The sequence below is a fragment of a genome, unplaced genomic scaffold (assembly GCF_019419815.1).
Source record: "Pyrus x bretschneideri cultivar Hongxiangsu unplaced genomic scaffold, Pyrus_bretschneideri_v1 Contig42, whole genome shotgun sequence".
Taxonomy (NCBI): Eukaryota; Viridiplantae; Streptophyta; class Magnoliopsida; order Rosales; family Rosaceae; genus Pyrus; species Pyrus x bretschneideri.
In genome coordinates, this window is record NW_025999746.1 from 1877159 (window position 1) to 1899242 (window position 22084).

Sequence of the window (22084 nt, forward strand, 5' to 3'; positions counted from 1 at the left end):
CAGGGAACAATGATTCAAATAGTACCATTGGTTTCCTCGACCGTGGCTGGATTTCGCCAAAAAACGGCTTGAAAGCTGCCGGTTCTCACCGAAAAAACTGGGTTAGTGTTCTAAGGGTGTTACTTGCACTAATCATCACCAAATTTCTTGTGTAAGCTCAAAATCAAGCTAGAGATAGGAAATTAAAACAATAGAGACCCTACTAAGTCGAGAATATGAGGAATCACTTAATTTTTCTCTGGTGTTCGTGTGCAGCGTGCACAGAAAGAGAAAGAGCGTGATGAAGTTTTCAACGAAGGGAAAGAGGAGGTGTAGGTCGATGGTGATGGTTGTTGGTGGCGGTGAAGCTCACCGGAACAACGAGGGCTTGCCAATCTTGGTGTTATTATCTGTAGAGGAAGAGGTTAAGGCAATTGAGAGGGAGATAGGATGAGGTGGCAGAACAAGAGAGGGTGAGTGAAGAAAGGGAGATCCAGGAATGTAGGGAGAAAAAGGACACATGGCAGCAAGAGAGTGGTTCCAAAAGTTTGAAAAATAAAAAGAGAGAGTTAGAAAGACAGAATGGACACGGGATAGATGGAGTCGAGAATAGGTGTGAGACCCACAACACAGACATTTTTATAAGAAAATAATAAAATAACTAAGGGTCAAATATAAAAAATTATGAATTTACCACAATACTCTTCAACCTTGTAAGTTCGTAAAATCTCCTTCGTAACTCCAAACAATGGTCATGAGTACTACACAAATACACTAAAAGAATGAGTCATACATCTCTCAAAACAATGGTCAACAGATGTCAAAATCCTTGCCTCTAGGGGTATTTTTGTCAATTCATACTTTTAAAATTTATAAAATCGTAGAATTAGGGACAAGTTGTTGCAGAATTGAGGATGTTTATGGTGTTACTATGGTTAGTGAAGATGAAAATTCTAATATTTCTCAGTTGATGAAATTATAAATGCTCTTGTTTTCATGGATCATTCGAATGCTCTCGAACCTAATGGTTTTTCTAGTTTTTTTATCAGTCATGTTAGGATAACATTGAATTGGCTAATATTGCTTTTGTACAAGATTTGTTTAAGGTTATATCCATTGCTAATTGTAACTTTGAGGGGCTTATCTCTAAACTCGAGGTGCCTACCACTATCACTCAGTACGACCACTTGCAATTGCAAACTTTCTGTTCAAGAAAAGCTCTTAGCCAAGGTTTAAATTTGCTTTACTCTACTAGGTGGATTACTTCTATCTCAACTCCACAAGGGTGTTGCCATCCCACGCATGTGCTATGCGCTGATGACCTATTTATTTTTTCTTGTAGGAGTGTTCGATCTTTTCGATCTTTGCGGGATTTCCTTGTCAAGTATAATCATGTTTTTGGACAATTTATTGATGCACGTAAAAGCACTTTTTATCTTGGGTTCACTTCTTTTCATCATATGACTTTTGTCTCCAGACATTTTGGGCTTTGTTTAGGTGTTGCTCCCTTCACGTATCTTGGAGTCTTAATTTTTCGTGGTAAGCCAAGGAGAACTTACTTTTAATCTTTGGTTGATAAGGCTAAAGCCCGTCTCTCGGGTTGTGATAGGAGCATATTCATGCGACTTAATTAGCTTGTTCTCGTGCATTTATGTTGTGTTTACTTATCTATTTCAGTGTTTAAGGCCACTTTTGTGTATTTTCAGATTATAAGGCCAAAATGTGCAAGAAGATGCAAATTGGAGTCTTTTGGAGCGAAAGAGGAATGAATGAGTTGAAGACTTGAAGAAACGACGAATTCCTACGCCAACGATGAATTCTTACCAAAACGAAGAATCCTACTCAAACAAGGCTTCCTATTTTAGGAAAGTTGACCCTACGTTTCCCGTTTTGGTAACCTTTCCTAATCTTAAACGTCCGTATTTTCTAGCCACTTTGAAGTCCTTGTAGGTGCTTTAGGACACAAAACCAAGGCCCTAGCTGCACCATTTTAATCTTCCCCCTTTAATTTCTGATTTTTCCTAAATTCTAGAAGCCTTTGAATTTATTTTAGTTAATAAAAATAAGCTAGGGATTAATTTCTGGAACAAAAACATTTTTTCAAACCCTAGGTTCTACCATCTTAGCCGCATCTCCCATTGCTCCATTATTCATATTAGCCACCATAAAATAATTTCCATGCTGCCGTGGCCTCCCATGATTAATAAAAACCTAATACGCCCATTATTAAACCCTAGGCCGTGCATTTTCCATTAACCCTAATTTCTTATTCAGCCACCATAATCCTAATCCTCTGATATTTTATTCCATCCGCAAAAATGCCATTATTCTTTGTCCTTTAGCCGCATGCAACCATTCAACCATCCCATATACTTCCATTCTAAACAGCCGCAATTCCCATTTTTCCTTTCACTCCATTCTTTCCCATTATTAAACCCTAATCCATTAAACCACCATGAAACCTAATAAACCAAAAAGAAAATCCACCTTCCATCCACCATATCATTTTTTTATTGTTCTCAGCCGCATTTGTTTTTTTTCCCCATTAATTTCAGACCTTCACACCTTATTCACTCCATAAGCCGTGCTTTTTCCCATCAATTTCAGCATTCCATAACCTAAAAACCGTGCAGCCATCTTCCACTTTTTCCTTCTCTGCCGCAGCACCACCATCCATTCTCCTTCCATTCCACACCTCCACACACCCTTGCCGCACCACCCAACCTCCCTAAATCCATTCCCAAATCAGAAAAACCTCCAGAAATTCCCTAGACCATCTCTGCCGCAATAAAGAGAAGAGGAAAGAGGAACTCAGACGCGCAAAAATTCAAGTGGATTCGTTGGGCGTTCTAGGTGTAATCAATCCTTTGTGCTTTATGTTAAATTCATTTGTAATTCTCTTTTTGTGGACATGAGAGGCTAAATCCCCCTAGTTAGCTAGGGGGTGATTCGAAACCATGTTTATGCTTGCAATATGAATTGATTACTTTCGGTTGGAATTTCATAAGTTGTGGATTCAATTCGTTCATCTATTTGATTGATAACTTATTTGTGTATGTTGATTGAGAGTGCACGCTTAGTTTTCATGCATGAATATGATGCTAGATTATGAGAGAGTTTCACCTAATAGTTACAATCTTATAATCACAAGTAGTGAAGATCGCTTGAAAACGATCGCGTTGAATGAATTCTTAGCATAAGTTTCATGCAATTCATAGTAACGAATGTTTCGTCAATGCTTATGTTTTTCATAGAACTTAATGATTCTTGCTTGTATCTCTATTATGCAATTCATGTAGGGAACTTGTAGGGAATGTTTTGGGTTGTCGTATGCAATCATCCAACTTAATAACTTGTGGAAAAACTGAGGGTTAATTAGTGCAATTCACGGTTAATTTGGGGCGTTGAGTTTCATAATTTATCGAAAGACCAACTGAGAATCAATCTTGTATGCAAGTATAACATGTGTGGAGAAGAACCCCTTAGCTAGCCTTCATTCCGTTCATTCCATCATAAATTCATATTTACATTCCGCTTAGTTTGTTACTTTGTTTTGTTATTTCAATTTTCATCAAATCAAAACTTTCCCCCCCCCCCTTTTACTTTCTTGTTCTTTAGTGCTTAGAATCTGTTTAGTTTATGTTTTAAAGTATTTTGAATCAAGCCATAATCTTAAATTCGTCCAAAATTAGTTTTGAGTCTTTTGGTTTGTCTTAATGTTTTAAATTTTAGTTTTGCATTCTTTGAGTCTAGTTTAGTGTTTTATATTGTTTTTACGTTCTTAAGTCAATTTAGAAGGTTTTAGCAAGCCCTCCTAATCCCCGGTCTAGAACGATCCCTCACTTATCCATTCTACTACAATTGTCAAACGAGGGTTTAATTTGAGTGTCAAGTAATTCTCACATCAGGTTGGAAAGGAAAACTTCTTTCTATGGCTGGATGAGTTCAATTAGTGCAATCAGTTTATTAAAGTTTAGTTTTGCATAGTTTCTCATTATATTAGTGGATGGCTTGCCTTTTGAAGCATCTCTCCTCTTTATGATACTTTATTTGGTCTAGAGATTTCGCTTCTCGTAAATTGGTAATTATTAAATAGAATATGGTGTGTGGGCCTAAAATTAAAGGTGGTCTCGTTATTTAACTACTTCGAACTTGACGGTTTTGCTCAATTTTGGATGGGCTTACTTCACAATCTTCTTCCTTGTGAGGTTCTTTTGCTCACCAAAATTTTCCTCTCATGCCTTACAAAATAAAATGTCTATTTGTAGTCATCTGTGTAGCGTGGTTTGAAGGTGATGTACTTGTTATGAATATCAATAGTAGTTGGATTATGGGAGATGGAAGACCAATTTGTTTTTAGTTTGATAAATGGATGAACAAGCTGATTATTAGCCCTTCATTATATCTAGTCATTTCTTTTACAATTCTTCTTGAGGTGGTCATTATAGATTTTTCAAGCTCATGAATTTTTGCGTCATCTTGTACCCTTGACAACGACTAATGATAAATTGATTTAGGAAGCCATCTCTTTGTAGGAATTTTTCCTTCTCTTCTGATTATGATCTAATTCAAATGAGACATAGTGATTGTGCTTGGGCAAAAGTTACATAGCAGTCTTTCATTCCGTCTCGACTATCTATTTTGACTCAGCCTTTTTTTCATGACAAACTTCCTAGCGATGTTGCAATGCAACGACTTGATACTTCTTTGGCATCCATTTGTTGTCTTTGTCATGTTTATGAGGAATGTACTTCTCATATATATATTTTTTTCTTTTCTAGCTACCAGTTTTCTAAGCAACTTTGGAAGTGGTTAGCGTATTAATTTGGTACATCTTTGCTTGTTTCAGATTCTTTGGCTATTTTTTTGGGATGCTTTTGTGTGTAACTGCTTTTCTCGTCAGTTGCACAATCTTTGAGTCTTTGCAAGTTTTTTTACTATTTCAGTTGTTTAGAAGGGTTGGAATAAGTTTAATTTCAGGGTCATTCAATATATTTCCATCATCCTTGCATGTCCATTATTTCTGACCTCGTCCACGGCGAGAGGTTTATTACAAGATACTCTCAAGGTTTAGATACTTGTATCATTTCTTCTTAGAGATTCAACATATTTCTCTCAAGGCCCCTACTATTTTTCCTGTGTTATGGTCTCATCCTTGGTATCCTTGGATTAAACTTAATATAGATCGTTTGTCGAAGGAAAATCCTGATCCTGCTGCTTGTGGGGCGTTTTAGGGATTGTCATGGTATTGGTCATCACAATTTTTTCTTTTGCTGCACTTTATAGAATTATTATTATTGTAAAATTTTCTTTTCAGAGGGGTTGGCGTGTCTTTGGTTGGAAAGTGACTCTTCTAGGATTGCTGATATTCTCGGTTTGGATGACTTGATCCTCATTGATTTCTTTGCACACAATGATTTACTTTTTAGGTTCGCATTCATTAGATGAATTTTTGTTGTTCACACATCTTTCAGGAAGGGAATGTTGTTGCAGATAACTTTGCTAACATAGGTCTATCTTTTCCTTATTTAGTTTGGCATGATTCTCCTAAGTTGGTAATTCATGCTGCTATGTTTTCAGATTTTGCTAGCTTGCCTGGCTTCCGCTTCTCAAATTAATATGTATCACAACTTCGGGTGATAAATTGCTTAGCTAATTATGGAGTTGATCATCCAGTGATTTATAAACAGTTTCCCTTGGCTTGGTTTGGGATTGTAGTTTGAGGAATTTTTTTTCTTTCTTCATCCAATTTTCCTTTTTTGATGTTGTATTGTTCTTTTCTTCGCGGATTTTGGCTTCGTTCCCTGGCTTGTACTAATTTTTTTTCGCTCTTTTTTTATTTAATAAAATTTCAGAAATAGTGGACAGAGAGGTTTTTCTATAGGGGAGTTGACCATTTCTAATGGCTCTGGACGAAAAGGAAGTAAACTAATTTTGTAGTTGATAGCTAATTCTTGAGGTCTTGGTTCTTTTTTTAATATCGTGTGCGGGTTTGGAGAGTAAAGCTACCTTGGTAAACCAATGACCAAGTTTTATGCGTAGCTTGATCATCTAATTCATTATTATCCTTCCCTTAACAAAAAAAAACTAAAAACTTAATAGGTCATTCAAATTGTCGGTGGAGATCTAATTTTAGTACGATGGAAGCTACTCCAAAATGATAGTTATACAATGAAATGCCTCTGTGAGTCTTCCCGGTCCTCGTAAGATATGGATAACCATGGCTTGCCACCAGTTATCCTCCTTTTTTCAAAAAACCAAAAACAAAAAGAAAAAAAAAGTTATACAAAAATACTCAAATATTCTTAATTAAGCTAGGATGTCTGAAATATTCCTCTTTCAAAACAACTTTTCACTTTCCCTCAGATTAGATATTTTATATTTAACTAATCATTTCAAGGTAAAACTACCAAAATACAACGTAGCGTGAAAAAACGACATCACGTCCTCTTGTTTTTGTGTTTGTACCGTGTGCTGAGGATGGCCAATTTTTAAAACGACAGATATGGTCACATTGCTATCACAGTTCAATTTCTATCGCCTTAAATTGAGCAATGTCCAATTGTTCACGCCTCCATCAAATCGGCCCGCCCACCATTTGTCTCGTTCAATAATTGACAAAAAGTGATTTTGGTACACTCTAGTTCATCCAGACTTGTCGATTGATTAAAACAAAAGAGAACTAAATAATAGAAATTAAGCAAATGAGAAAGAAGAAAGACGACGTGCGGAAATTATTTTTAATAATAATTGAGGGAGGACTGCCAAGTGGCAGCAGGACGTTTCATGTATATTCAGTGATCATTAGACCTCATCTAATATAGCCGACGTACAAAAACGAGAATTGGATTATTTGTTCATGTGGGTCTAAATTTGGCAAACGACGTTTCATGGTAATTTTTGTTTATGTTGCTTCAAATGATGTGTCGTTTAATAAGAAAACTGTAAGGTCTAGAGAAAAAAAAAAAAAAAAAACCAAGGCAAAGCAAAGAATTCCGATCTTGAATATCAAGTAACCGAATTTTTACAAACGCTCACTAAGTGCCAAAGGCTGTTTTGCATTTGAATCAGCGGGATACCCTTCTCTCCTGAAATTTTGATTATAAGGTGAAGTATCAATTTAGTCTCTGAACTATCATCTTAGTGAAAATTAGATTTCTGAATTATTTTTCGGTAAAATAAGTCCATAAATTCATTAAAAATTGCTAATTGCATCCCTACTATTATATTTAAAGCTATTCTATCTAATTTTTTTTGTCAACTTAAGTCACTTAACACACTTTAGAATATAATACCGTCGTTTTCTCGCCTATATGTCCTTAACATTTCATATAGGTTGAGAATCCAACCACTAATTTACCCTTCAAAGTTAACTCCATATACCTTTTTTATAAGAAAATTACCAATCTACCCTCCAATGTGCATCACATGCAAGCACCATGACTTAAATTGATGGAAAATTGAATATAGTAGCTTCGAATCTAATATTAGGGATGTAATTAGCAAATTTTTATAATTTAAAGACTGATTTTTCTATAAAAAAAATAGTTTATAGACGTAATTTTCACTCAATGATAATTCAGAAACTAAATTAACCTTCCACCCTAGTTTATATTAATAACAAATCCAATGCTTAATAAATTTTTAATCACTCGGACCACAAATTTAGATATTTATCATACGTTCTTGAATATTGCCCAGAAACAAGGTCATGCGCTTGACTAATATTGTCAATATCACGCTAACATGCACTAATTAAATAAAAGCAATGTATTATGCTAACATCGTGTCCATTTCTGAGAATGGTCCAAATTATGTGAGGTCGATTGATACAATAGGAGCAAATGACTTGGGAGGAGGTTTACCATTTTCCAATGCACAACGGGATCTTATGTATAGATAGATAGAGATATACAGATCCGAAATTTCTTGTCATGAGCTCAAGTTGATGATATTATCTTCTGCTGAAATTTCTAACAGCCAACAAAATAAGTCATGCTTAGCTACCCACGACTAGCATCCATTACTTCCCATTCTCTCTCTCTCTTTTCGGCCATGACACTACAGTAGGAGAGATTTTTTCAGTGTGCCAAAGATATAGCTCGATACACTAGCTGTCATAATACACGTACGTAATTGAATATTTAAAAATAAAAAAAAATCAACCAATTGTTTGACTGTATTCCCGAGACACTCAATTTTTTTCCTGCAATACATCATTCATCAATCGTCAATAATTCGTTTCATTTTCTACATATACAATTTACAAGGATGAAAGTATCGGAACGTTTATAATAATCCGATGTACTTCGAGTTTTTAGTTGCTAGATCTGGATTTTAATATATTTTGCGAAGAATTCAACAAAATTCCAAATACAATATGCCACGAAGTAGCATTAGCAAATCTCTAAAATTCCAAATATACATGAGTTGTGTATAACTTTTCTTCCTAATCAGTCAGGGACGGAGATAAAAATTTCCTTTAGTAGGAGAGACCTTAACCTCTAGACTTAAGAAAAAAATTCATGACAGTAGAATTTCTTCTATATTTTTATTGTTTTTCTTTTCTTCTCAAATTTTTTTATCCCAACTTGTAGACAATTTTTTATAATGATAGCTTATTATAAATATTATTTAAAATTTTCAACTAATCAGTTAAAGTACTTAAATATGATAAATTGAAGTTATGTAAGCATCTTGATTTATTTCCTCCACAGAAAATTTTAGTGGAGTAGCTACCCTCAGTGGGCCTAAACTGCCTCCATCCTCACGAACTGTCTTAATTTCTATATTTATCTTGCCAGGTCTTTGGTTTGAATTATTGGTATTTGATGTTGTATATACAGTAGTGATATGCATCATACCAAAAAGGGCCAAAACCCTAGATAATTTTGAGAAGTTTCAGCCAATTTCTTCATAAAATAAAATATAAATAAATAAAAAAAAAATAGAGCATATGTGTTATTTCTTTTTCCTTAGGAATATAGATGTTATTTGATATTATCTGGAAGTCAGGAGATGTAACCCTAAAAAAAACAAAAGAAAATGGTATTGAAGGTTCAGCTTTGTGTGACTCATGCATTTTTGCGTACGAAAATGTATGTATGGCTCACGTAATAAGAGAACGAAGACCATATTAATTAGTCAATTTAAAGTCAAGAGCTAACATTTTATCCTGACAAAGTATAATTTGGATAAAACCTTTTTATTTACAAAAATGTTATAACCTTCTAGTTTAAGTGTGATTGTGTAAATCTTAAATTAGATTTTATTTTAGTTATTCTTTCCTATATGGACTTGTATTTCTTGGGGAGAATGATTGCTTCTCTCTTATTACTATAAATAAAGGCACTGCATATAGGGAATAACACATATTCCTCTACACAACCCTACAAATACATCTCTCTCTGTGTCGCCGGCCCCCTTCCCCTGTCAGTTAAATATAGGTCACAACATGTTATCGGCATGCTCCTACAGCTACACTTAGAAATCTAACGTGAAAATTATATGCAGTAGATAGAGATTGGCAGATTACCATTTACCAAGCACCAAAAAAACAACAAAATCTTTATTTACGTGCCAAAGACTAAAAACCTTAATCATTTATAGGAAACCCTATTCCCATAAATTTAATGCCATGCCTATAACCTAAGAGTTCCAAAATACAGGGAAAGCTCAAACTCAAAGAGTTTCCACTTGCACCACCATGCCCACCACCACCCATGATGGGCTCCCACCACTTCACACCCACAAGCCCTCTCTTCGAACTACCACGAACCGTGTATTCGTGGTGGTTCACTTTAGTGCCATCTTAGCCCTGCTCTATCGCCATACACTCTCCCTCCTCCACTCCACAACCCTTACCTCTTTCTTCATCACCCTCACCTTCCTCATCTCCGACACTCTTCTTGCTTTCATGTACACCACTACACAATCTTTGCGCATGAAACCAATTTATCGCACTGAATTCCCCGAAAACCTGAAAAGGGTTGTTGAAGAACCTGATTTTCCTGCTTTGGACGTGTTCATATGCACAGCTGATCCCTACAAGGAGCCACCAATGAACGTGGTGAACACAGCCCTATCGGTCATGGCTTATGACTATCCAACCGAGAAGGTATCAGTGTATGTTTCAGACGATGGTGGCTCAGCTCTGACTCTCTTTGCTTTCATGGAGGCTGCCAAATTTGCAAGCCACTGGCTACCTTTCTGCAGGAACAATAACATAGTGGAACGCTGCCCGGAAGCTTATTTTGAAACGGATCATTCTCGGTTTCCCGAAGCCGAGAAGATAAAGGTAAAAAAATTCTAGTGATATATATCAATTTTCCGAAACTATTAGCTAAAAGTATGTTCAGCTACATTTCACACACACGCACGCACACACGCGCGCGCACACACACACACACACATGACAATATTCTTTTAAGTTATAATGTTTAATTTCTAATCATCCCTAGACCATATATAGTGTTAGGGATGATAACTTTGGATGGGACTTTCTAGATTCAAAAACATATATCATTGTTAAAAATGCACTCCAAGGATACTAATGAGCTATGCACTTAAAGATTACTAAATTACTACTCAAGCACTATAAATATACTAAACTTGACCAAAATATGTACTACAAAAAGACTACACAAAAAACTTTCAAAGTAATGCCTTTTATGAGACCTTGAAAGTTGTGGTTTTAAAGTTCTCACTAATGTGTTGCTTCTAGTTATTTATTAACTTTCTCCATAAATTTGCAACACATTGATTTCTTCAAAATTTAATATAAATTTGATTTTAACTACTTATCCAAACATAGCATAGGTAACTATTTGAAGAAGAGTCGAGCCTTTTCCTAAATTAAAGGGAGTGCTTCGAAAGCCTATAGAAACCCAACACATTACGTACCCATCTATATACTCAGTAGGATAGCGACGAGGGATAATATGTATTTATAAGGCATATAGGGACAAAGGCAGAAAAAAAAGGGTGGGGCATGTATTGTATAATAATTCTCCCTTTGCGATTCTCATCATGCGTATCACTCCTTAATTTTTGTTTATGTGAGCTATCGATAAAGAAAATAAAACACGCATCAGCCAGGGACGAAGTCAGAAATTTAACTAAGAGGGGACATCTTAAAAAATTTGAACTCTTTTTTTGGACAAATAAAGCTAATTCTTTTACAAATGCTGAAAAAATTAATTACAAAATGCCGAATTTTATTACTCTCTTGTCTAATTTTGTCTTTAATTGTTGACAATCTAATGCTCATTTGTACTAATTAACCAAATACATGCAACTCAACAAGATTTAGACATTAATGTGTAAGAAAAATATACAAGACGGAGGGGCATTTAAAAATTAAAAGAGGATTTTCACTATTTTAATATGATTAATTGAATAATCTGCAAAGCCAAAAAAAAAAAAGAAAAAAAAGAAGGGAATGATTAATTGAATAATTTGTAAAGAAAAATACTGGGCCTTACCTCCCTCCATCCATGGCATCAGCTAATATGGAGAAAATACTTGTTTGTCACCTTTGTTCCCTTTCCCTTTCATGCATAAACAACCAACATCGTTTACACGAGCAATGTAGACTTCAAGATTACTCAGCCTTTTTTTTTTTTGGTATACTAAACCACTTACCTATCTTATTTTTTTATATTGATTTGACTTTTATATTTTAATTATAAATTCAAGTGAGAAAATAGAACAGGTGAGTACACATATCAATACTCTTTTTTTTCCGGTTTGTGTAAATGGGTTTACTTTATGGATCGAAATTATCGATCCCACCACAATAAGAGCTAATTAATTAAGTAATTACATGTTCTTCTGAATCATGGCACAAGATTATGTACCAAGGCATGAAAGTGAAGGTAAACAATGTAATGGAGAGAGGCAAAGTCGACCAGGAATATCTAACTGGAGAACGGGAAATTCAAGCTTTTAGCAAATGGACAGATGGATTTACACGGCAAGATCATCCTGCTGTCATTCAGGTGTTTTTCTCGTTCAAGTGATATAGCACTTTATCCTCGTGATTAGAACATGCATGATCATAAGATAGCTGTTTTTAACTGAAACTTATCACGCAATTAACAATCTTGCAAGTAACCGTTTATGCTGCTAACATAAAACGTCGAATTGCGTCCTCACGTTAGATATGAAGTGCATAACTTATGAGCAACCAAATATTCATGCATATGAATGTTGTGAATTATGAGCAGGTTCTTTTGGACAATAGCGAAGACAGAGACATCACAGGCCATCTGATGTCAAACCTAATTTACGTCTCTAGAGAAAAAAGTAGAACATCACCCCACCATTTCAAAGCTGGTGCACTTAATGCCCTTGTAAGCTCAAAACCCTAGATAGTTTTCTCATTAATCATCTTTTTATTAATTAATTTTCTACATTAATAAACAAATTAACTAATTTGTTTATCTTTTGATGTTGTGTTACAAAGCTACGAGTTTCAGCTACCATGACAAATGCTCCAATAGTCTTAACCCTAGACTGTGATATGTACTCCAATAATCCCGATACGCCACTTCGCGCTCTATGTTACCTATCAGACCCTAAGCTTCGATCCAAAGTGGGGTATGTCCAATTCCCTCAACGTTTTCAAGGAATCAACAAGGCTGACATATATGCAAGTGAGTTCAGGCATCTATTCATTATCAACCCATGGGGATTCGATGGGCTATTAGGACCAAATTATGTAGGAACTGGATGCTTTTTCTCCCGACGAGCATTCTTTGGAGGGCCATCAAAGCTTTTACCACCAGAAATTCCCCAACTACACCCTAACAATGTAGTTGACAAGCCCCTTCAGAATCCAGAGGTTTTGGAATTGGCAAACCATGTTGCATCTTGCAACTATGAGAATAATACCACTTGGGGATATAAGGTATGTAAATAAGCTAATTAGTGCTACGAATCTTCTAATCAGGGAACCGTTGTTCACACTTCAAAAAAATCATCCTACATTCGTTGTAGTTAGCTCGATCATTTAACAGTGCAACATGATCTTTCAGGAGCGTGATTAACAACTCCCATTTTTCTTACAAATCAATGACATTATGACAGCGTAATTTGAAACCTAATAGATGAAATTGGTTAAATTGTGTAGATGGGAGTAAGATATGGCTCACTCGTGGAAGACTACTTCACAGGTTATATCCTGCTTTGCGAGGGATGGAATGCCATATTTTGCAATCCAGAGAGGGCAGCATTTTTGGGGGATGCCCCGATCAACCTTCTCGATGCGTTGAATCAAAGCAAGAGATGGGCCGTAGGCCTCCTTGAGGTAGCTTTATCAAAATATAGTCCAATCACATACGGTGTTCGGGCCATGGGTCCTCTGATGGGCCTTGGTTTCGCCTATGCTTTTTGGGCCTTTTGGGCCATTCCCATCACCACATATGCCTTCATCCCGCAACTAGCGCTCCTTAATGGGATCACCCTATTTCCAAAGGTAATGCACACTCACCCTTTACTAGTTTGTTTTCTTGAAAAAATTGTACAATATTCTATTGTCAGACTTATTTTGTTTTAACCTTGTGACTTCATACCACACATTTAAATAGAACTATACACAATTCATTCAAATTGATATAATGACAATATTTCAGGTCCGATCCTGTGCAAGTGTTCCTAGTTAAACAAGACGTGCTACACTTTTGAAACTAAGATTTAAGTACGTATTGCAGGTTTCGGATCCATGGTTTCTCTTGTATGTGTTTGTTGTCCTTGGAGCCTATGGTGAAGAACTCGTTGATTTTGTATTATCTGGAGGAACATTCCTTAAGTGGTGGAATAACCAGAGAATGTGGATGATTAGGGGACTCTCAAGCTTCGCGTTTGGATTCGTTGAGTACTTTCTCAAGTCCTTAGGCATTTCCACACATGGGTTTAATGTGACCAGCAAAGTCCTTGATGAGGACCAAAGCAAAAGATATGAACAAGGCATGATGGAGTTTGGAGTCTCATCTCCCTTCTTTGTGCCACTTACAGTGGCTGCCATTGTCAACCTGGCTGCCTTTGCTTGGGGCCATGTAGAGATTTTCCGAGGCGGTGGTAGCTTGGAAGGATTGTTTGTGCAAATGTTTATAGCTGGATTTGGCATAGTGAATTGCGTACCAATTTATGAAGCCATGATCAATAGGAATGATAAGGGAAAAATTCTTACAAAAACTAGTCTGGTTTCAACAATTCTGGCATTTGCTCTCTACACATTGGCTTTTGTCACTCTAAGGAACTGATGATAATCAACACCCGCAAAAGTGTATTTAGCCTTGGGGGTCTACGGCAGCTTTGTGCTCTCTCTGCCCCACAGATTTCTTAGTGTTCTACTGTCTACTCCACCAATCTTCTTTTGCAATTTGCAAAATAAAATTTGTATTTTGGACCACTTTCCGTCCATTGTGTTAGGTTTCCTTTAAATAGGCCTTTTGAGAAGTTTCTACATTTATAAAATCAATAAAGACTTTAATGCGTTGTTCAAAGTTTATGGTGGATGTATAATAAATTAGACTAATATTTTATCAAACATGATGAAAAACTTATAGCACGATGAATTTGATATACACATTTTATAATAGTCGAATAGTTTAATAGACATTTTTATTTGCATCTTGCTAAGATGACATGGGCTGAACATTTTTATTTCCATTTTCCAAAATTCCAAGGTCAGTGATTCATGTGCAGTGTTGCAAGTTGTACAGGAGAGATTTTTCAGTGTGACTGGTATACGGAGTGGTACACCATGTGTTACTATGCAAATAGTGGGATATGTGTGCTAAAAAGTTAATAACTTAAAAAATAAAATTTCACACCACTCCTATTAAAATACGTGATGTACCACTTGTGTTTTCATCATAATTAAAAACTTCTCGTTGTGCAGGACCTTCCACCAACACCCTCATGATTAAATAATAAAACTATGGCCAAGTTGGAGGGAGTGACGTGAGAACACGCACTCACGAAATCAGACCCTATCTTTCTTTAAATAATGAAGACTTTAACGAACTTTAACGAAAAGCTTTCGATACTGAAAAATCAATCCTAGTACTATTTATTTTACCCTTTATCTTGTCCTTATTGTTAAAATTTAAAATTTTCAAATCCTTTTTTATTAGTTTTCCTTTAAATAATTTATCTACGATGAGAATTATACACCTAAAACTTAATGGTCTAACCGGATTTACATACATCCATTGGGAAATGTCGCCCACGATTGCAAAGCAAATTTTGATTATTCTATTACTTTTGTTACTGAAAAAGAAACCATAAATATTATATTTTATGGGGTGCACTCAAAGTTTCCAATGTAGTCGTGATGTAGTATTAACAAAGCATTTATGTTATAATGTATTTATTAGGGCCAATTTCTTTCGTGGTTTTTGCGGTGTATTTTATTTTTAAAGGGGTTTTAACGAAAAATCACATTTTTACATTAAAAAGTTAATTTTTGTACTATTCACTTTACCCTTTATTTTGTCCTTATCGTTAAAACTCAAAGTTTTCAAGCTCTTTTCATTAGTTTTCCTTATTTTTAATGTGATTTTTGTAGTGAAAAAATTATTAGTTAAATGTTTATGGTGAACTTTGTTAATAATTGCAGTGCGAATCAAAATTTCTATTAGCATTTCATTAAAAACATGGTTAAAATCATCATTTCAAACAATTCTCTTAACTAAGAAGCCGAGCGAATTATATGTGTTTGAAATCCCATTTCTCAATGATCATATGTATGCCTCTCACGAAATCTTTCCTCTTTTTCTTCAATTACATCTAAAAACGACTTATAAACTTTATTATGACCGTCCCTCATTGGTGGTCTACAAATTTCATTATCATCAATCATTGTCCCAAGAAAGCACTCTGATGCACATAGATGATCATTGAGAAATGGGAAGTTATTAGAGAACTCATACGATAGATGATTTAAGCTTATGAGTTGTGTCAATTGTTTAAAATGACAATTGTAACCATGTTTTTAAACGGAATACTAACATAAGTTTTGATTTGGACTTTTAATTGCTAACGGAGTTCACAACAAGTATTTAATTAACAATAGTTTCACTACATTAGTCACGTTAAAAATAAGGCTACAGGGACCACGAAAATTATAAAATATTAACTTTATCATATGCATGTCATTCAAGTTGCAGTGCGGTAATACATAACATTTTAATAAATTATTGTTATGAAAAAAATATAAAAATAAATTGTATCAAGTTTATCATATACCATTATTATAATTTTGTCATCCACATGTCCCGAAGAATGATATTTATTTATTACTTTTTTTGTCTTGCCAAAACAATAATTCATATGCTTGACTAGCATAAAATTGGAATTTGGAATATGCATGTACCGTGAAATGCTTTTTTGATATATTCAGATCGATCTGGTATAAACCCTATAACTAAAACTCCTTCCCATGCGTGTGACATAGCAGCAAGCACACCATGACCACCACTCATGACGACCTCCCACTTCACACGTCCAAGCCTTCTCGTCAAACCACCGCAAATCGCTTATTCGCAGTGGTTCATTCGTGTGCCATCTTAACCCTTCTCTATCACCATTCACTTTCTCTCATCAACTCCACAACCGCAACATCTTTCTTCATTACCCTCACCTTCCTTGTCTCCGACTCTATTCTTGCTTTCATGTTCACCACCACACAATCTTTACGAATGCGACCGATATACCGTGACGAATTCCCTGAAAACATGAAAAGGGTTGTACAAGAATTGGATGTTCCTGCATTGGACGTGTTCATATGCACTGCCGATCCGTACAAGGAGCCACCAATGAACGTGGTCAACACGGCCTTGTCGGTCATGGCTTATGATTACCCGACAGAGAAGCTTTCGGTGTATGTTTCAGATGACGGGGGCTCGGCGCTGACTCTTTTTTCTTTCATGGAGGCTGCCAAGTTTGCAAGCCACTGGTTGCCTTTTTGCAGGAAGAACAAGATTGTGGAGTGCAACCCAGAAGCTTATTTTGCTACCGATCATTCTCGGTTTTATGAGGCTGAGAAGATCAAGGTACGTAATAGCCAGTATATATGTTAATAATTGTTATTTTACCAGATTTATGTTTGTCAAATATACGTATGCTTATGATTAGGATATCATATTTTCCAAAACAGTTGGTAGGAGAACAGTTACGCTGTCAAAACTTACTTATCATGAAATTAATACTACATATGCTAGGAACCTCTTTCTGGTGGCTGCACCGGCATACCACTAAGGTCGGCCTTGAAATGTATGTAGATATTAATATGTATAACAAAATAATGTGTAATACGAGACTTAGATGTTCTATTGATTCTTGTAATTTTCAGGTTTACGGTGAGCTTGCTTTTGAAGAAGTGCTTGAAGTTTGCTTATTGTTTTGTAATTGGTCATATTTAATTGTAATTCATTTTAAATCGAGTTTGCAAAGACCATTTGGGGTTAAACTTTTCATGAATGTTTCTATGTAATGTCTTTTATTTAATGCATGAAATATCGTATCTTCTAACTCAAGTGAAAACATTCTAAATAATACTAACATAGTCATTGCTTGACTATTCTTTTATTTATGCAAATCACAGTTTTTTCGTACAAATAAGTTACTGATTAAAAATCAAAAATAAAAAAATTCATACACATGTGAAATTGTAAATGATATAAATATAAAAATGTCTACTTGTCAGAAAAAAAAGGAGCCAAAGTTTATTTTGGAATAATGACAAATTGATCAACACCATTTTATATTTCGTGCTTTTGTTTTTTTGTTGGTTTAGATCAATGAGATTAATTTATAAAGCAACTGCCAATACTGGCTTATATAAATTACATGTTCTGAATCATGGCACAGGATGTGTACCAAGGCGTGAAAGTAAGGGTAAACAATGTAATTGAGATCGGCACGGTTGGTCCTGAACATATAACGGGAGAGCGGGAAATTCAAGCTTTTAGCAAATGGACGGATAAATTTACCAAATCAGATCATCCCACAGTTATCCAAGTATTTTCTAACTCGAGTGAAAGCACTTTTACGACCTGGAAAGAATACTTTAATTCTTCATCTCCCCTCCTGTGAATTATTAAAAACAAAAGGGTTACCTCAAAAGCAACAGTAATTATTCTATTTGGCACAGTTATTTACTTAATAAGGAGTTATGCCCCCAACATCTTCTAGCCAAAAGAAAATTACAATTATGTTATATTTTTAGTAGACAATTTGCTAAAGACGTATCATTCATCTGATTCCAACATATTGAGTTTGTAGTTATTTATATAATGCTTATTTAGGATAACATGCATTGAAATTCAATTTTTATGTCACTTTGCTCCCTAACGATTAAGTCCATTAATAAAATTGTTAAAAGTTTGTATGGCACAAATGGAACCCATTAATGCTGAGATTTGTGTCTCAATATCATGAGCAGGTTGTTTTGGACAATAGCAAAGACAAAGACGTCTCAGACCATTTGATGCCAAACCTAATATACGTCTCTAGAGAAAAAAGAAGGACGTCACTCCATCATTTTAAAGCTGGTGCGCTTAATGCCCTCGTAAGCTTTCATATCTATACATAATTTTCTCATAAAACCATCTCTTTCGATTAACTTTCTTCACTAGCTGATTAACCATTTCACTTGTGTCTTTTGTTGGTGTTAACAAAGCTTCGAGTTTCAGCTACCATGACCAACGCTCCAATAATATTAACCCTAGACTGTGATACCTACTCCAACAACTCACAAACGCCTCATCGTGCATTATGTTACTTATCATCAGATCCCAAAGTGGGGTTTGTGCAGTTTCCTCAACGTTTTCATGGAATCAACAAGAACGACATATATGCATGCGAACACAAGCGTTTGTATAAAATTAACCCAGTAGGAATGGATGGGCTACTGGGACCAAATTATTTTGGGACTGGGAGCTTTTTCTCTAGACGAGCATTCTTTGGAGAACCATCACATCTTCTACCTCCTGAAATCCCTCAACTTTGCCCAACCAATGTAGTGAGCAATCCCATTCAGTCTCCAGAGGTTACGGAGTTGGCACACCGTGTTGCTGCTTGCAGTTATGAGATTAGTACCAATTGGGGCTCGAAGGTACGTTAATTAGGGCAGCTTTCAGATTTATTTTAGAAGGTAAGTTCTTTAGTAGTGTTTGACAAAAAAACTTAAAAATGCTTCTTGTTTTTGTGTAAATATTGTGTAGATTGGTGTGAGATATGGTTCACTAGTGGAAGATTTTTTCACGGGTTATCGTATGCATTGTGAGGGATGGAAGTCGATATTCTGCCATCCAACTAGGGCAGCATTTTATGGGGATGCCCCAATGAACCTTATTGATGTCTTGAACCAAAACAAGCGATGGGCAATAGGCGACCTTGAGGTGGCTTTCTCTAAGTATAGTCCAATTACATATGGAACTTGTGTCATGGGTCCTTTGATGGGCTTGTCTTATGCTCACTACGCATTTTGGCCGATTTGGTCTATCCCCATCACCACATATGCTTTTCTACCCCAGCTAGCTCTTTTCAACGGACTAACTACATTTCCTAAGGTAATTAATGTATATTCACCCTTAGCAATTTTTTTTTCTAGATAACGAGCAAGGTTCTAAAGAGATACTATGCGCTAGTCGGGCAGTGGTCTGAGGCCTAGTGTCTAGGCGGCTAGATGGGCGCCTAGGCGGAATTTGCGGAAATCTATTATATTTCGTGTAAATAGGTGTCTATTTATACTTAAAATATATATAATTTCATCATAAACTACAAAATAACATGATATATATATATATATATATATAATTTCATCACAAACTACAAAATAGAATGACATATATATTATGAAGTATTGGCATAATGAAAACATAGGGAACAAGCATATAATGTGTGTTCATTTAAATATTCAACGAGTCTCTACCATTTATTTAAAAAAAAATGCAAATTGAAAGCTATCTATTTTCTATCTAAGTGAGTTGCAACCTAGTCGGTGCCTACACGGGTCTAGGCAAGTACCTAGGCGGTCTAGGCGGGTACCTAGGCGGTCTAGGCGGGTACCTAGGCGGTCTAGGCGGGTACCTAGGCGGTCTAGGCGGGTGCCTTAGCAGCTCTAGGCGCCCTTAATTTTCAAATGCCTAGGCAATAATCGGGGCTTTAGCCAGCTGCCTAGCGCCTACGCGGCGCTAGGCGGGGATTTTTAGAACAGTGATAACGAGTAAACTCATTTTATTATCAGACAGTTTGACATATTATATATATTCCAAAATTTCAATGTATTCCATGTTCAAAACATTCTGACAATGTATTATGAACATGTGGCAATCATTTCGGTTTTACAAAATGTGCTACAACAATTCATGATTTTTTTCAAAAAAATGTTACTCTTGCCACGCTTTTCATACCTCATTCTCCAACATATAAATGTGGTATGAAAAATGTGATAAGTATAACATTACTCTGATTTTTTAAAGATTGAAGTAGCTCAATGCAGGTTTCAGAGCCATGGTTTCTCCTATATGTGTTTCTTTTCCTCGGAGCCTACATTCAAGATCTCCTAGATTTTGTGTTAGCTGGTGGAACGGTCCAAACGTGGTGGAATGACCAAAGGATGTGGTTGATTAGGGGACTCTCAAGCTTCTTGTTTGGAACCATTGAGTTCTTTCTCAAATCCCTTGGCATTGCCTCACATGGATTTAATGTGACAAGTAAAGTCCTCGATGATGACCAAAGCAAACGATATGAACAAGGCACCATTGAGTTCGGAGTTCCGTCGGCAATGTTTGTGCCGCTAACAATAGCGGCCATTGTTAACTTGGCCGCCTTTGCTTGGGGCAATGTGGAGGTTTTCAGAGGCAAGTGTAGCATAAAGGAAGTGTTTGTGCAGATCTTTATAGCTGGCTTTGGCACAGTGAACTCAAAACCAATATATGAAGCCATAATCAGTAGGAAAGATAAAGGAAGAATTCCTAAAAAAACTGCCGTAGTTTCAACGTCTCTAGCATTTGCTCTATTTGCAGCAGCTCATGTAACTCTAAGGAACTGAATATGCAAAATTTATAGCCTTAGAAATTGGTCTCAAATAGTCAAATTTATGCAGAAATGCATTATTTAATGTCTTTGTTATTCATCTTAGTGAATTGACATTTTTCTTTGACCGACCCTCTCCCCAGCCTCATGGTTGAGTGCGCTTGCACGACAAATCATGGTCTTGGGTTCGACGGTTGGTGCTCTGCTCCTGCCCCCTAAACAACAACCCAAAATTTGACAAAAATAAAAAAAAGAACTGACATTTTTCTTTTCTCGTGGCAAGAGTTATTGCTTATGCAAAGTTCACAGTGAATTATGCTAAAGATTTGCACACTACTAATCTTAATCATAATTTTTCATTATTCAAAAGCTATATAAAAAAAAAAATTAAAGATTTGTACACTACTTATCATACTCATAATTTAAGGCCATTGCTAATACAATGTGAACTATGTTTGTACTGGATTTGAGTCGTCTTTTTGACATATTTGCCTTGAGACTCTTAGTTCTACGAAGTTTTTATGTCTCGTCTTTGTGACATATCTGCCTCGAGACCTCTAGTTCTAGTAGTGTGGTTTGTGTGGTAGCCATCTAAGCATTTAAAATCATTTGCATTTTTGTGCGAATTATCTTCAAATCAATAAATTGGTTACTGGAAAATATCTACCCATTTGATACCTATTGTAATTGGGGTTGCTCTTTGTAATAAAACTTTATCGCTTCTTTCCAAAATAAAAAAATTGTTTAGGTTGACTGGTTCACTTGAATCGGAATAAAAAACAATATGAATGTTAGTATGCTCACGTTCTACAAGACATTAGTATGCTAATTAATAGTGAACTTGAAAATTTAGAAATTATGTGAGTGCATTATGGCTACAAAATATGCATTACTACCCTTCTTTCTGGCGGAATAAGAATACTACCTCCCCTAAAGAATCCATTTTTTTCCAAAATGAAGGGTTAAATTTCTTATTCCGTGTGGACCCCCTTCTATTTTGATTCCTCCATGGTTCGTAAACACATAACTACATTTTAATCGAAGTCAAACTTTTTGT

General features: G+C 35.7%; 2 protein-coding genes across 2 annotated transcripts; both read left to right on the forward strand.

The window, feature by feature from the left end:
• Positions 1-319: 319 nt before the first annotated feature.
• On the forward strand, positions 320-14486 carry LOC125469360 (cellulose synthase-like protein G3). The gene is made up of 7 exons (XM_048566607.1): positions 320-409; positions 9635-10276; positions 11829-11978; positions 12207-12332; positions 12446-12889; positions 13112-13456; positions 13692-14486. The coding sequence occupies exons 1-7, from the start codon at positions 320-322 to the stop codon at positions 14241-14243; spliced, it is 2349 nt and encodes a 782-aa protein (XP_048422564.1). The 3' UTR covers positions 14244-14486.
• A 1874-nt stretch (positions 14487-16360) lies between these two features.
• On the forward strand, positions 16361-21043 carry LOC125469336 (cellulose synthase-like protein G3). Its single transcript, XM_048566556.1, has 6 exons — positions 16361-17039; positions 17857-18006; positions 18431-18556; positions 18668-19102; positions 19212-19559; positions 20492-21043. The coding sequence occupies exons 1-6, from the start codon at positions 16455-16457 to the stop codon at positions 21041-21043; spliced, it is 2196 nt and encodes a 731-aa protein (XP_048422513.1). The 5' UTR covers positions 16361-16454.
• The last annotated feature ends 1041 nt before the right edge of the window (positions 21044-22084 follow it).

Bases quoted from the DNA above. Each gene is read 5' to 3' on its own strand.
- LOC125469360 (XM_048566607.1), top strand. From the start codon at position 320: ATGGTGATGGTTGTTGGTGGCGGTGAAGCTCACCGGAACAACGAGGGC. The intron at 410-9,634 runs GCAATTGAGAGG...ATAACCTAAGAG, and splicing joins CTGTAGAGGAAGAGGTTAAG to TTCCAAAATACAGGGAAAGC. The intron at 13,457-13,691 runs GTAATGCACACT...TACGTATTGCAG, and splicing joins GGATCACCCTATTTCCAAAG to GTTTCGGATCCATGGTTTCT.
- LOC125469336 (XM_048566556.1), top strand. From the start codon at position 16,455: ATGACCACCACTCATGACGACCTCCCACTTCACACGTCCAAGCCTTCT. The intron at 18,007-18,430 runs GTATTTTCTAAC...TATCATGAGCAG, and splicing joins ATCATCCCACAGTTATCCAA to GTTGTTTTGGACAATAGCAA. The intron at 19,103-19,211 runs GTACGTTAATTA...AATATTGTGTAG, and splicing joins GTACCAATTGGGGCTCGAAG to ATTGGTGTGAGATATGGTTC.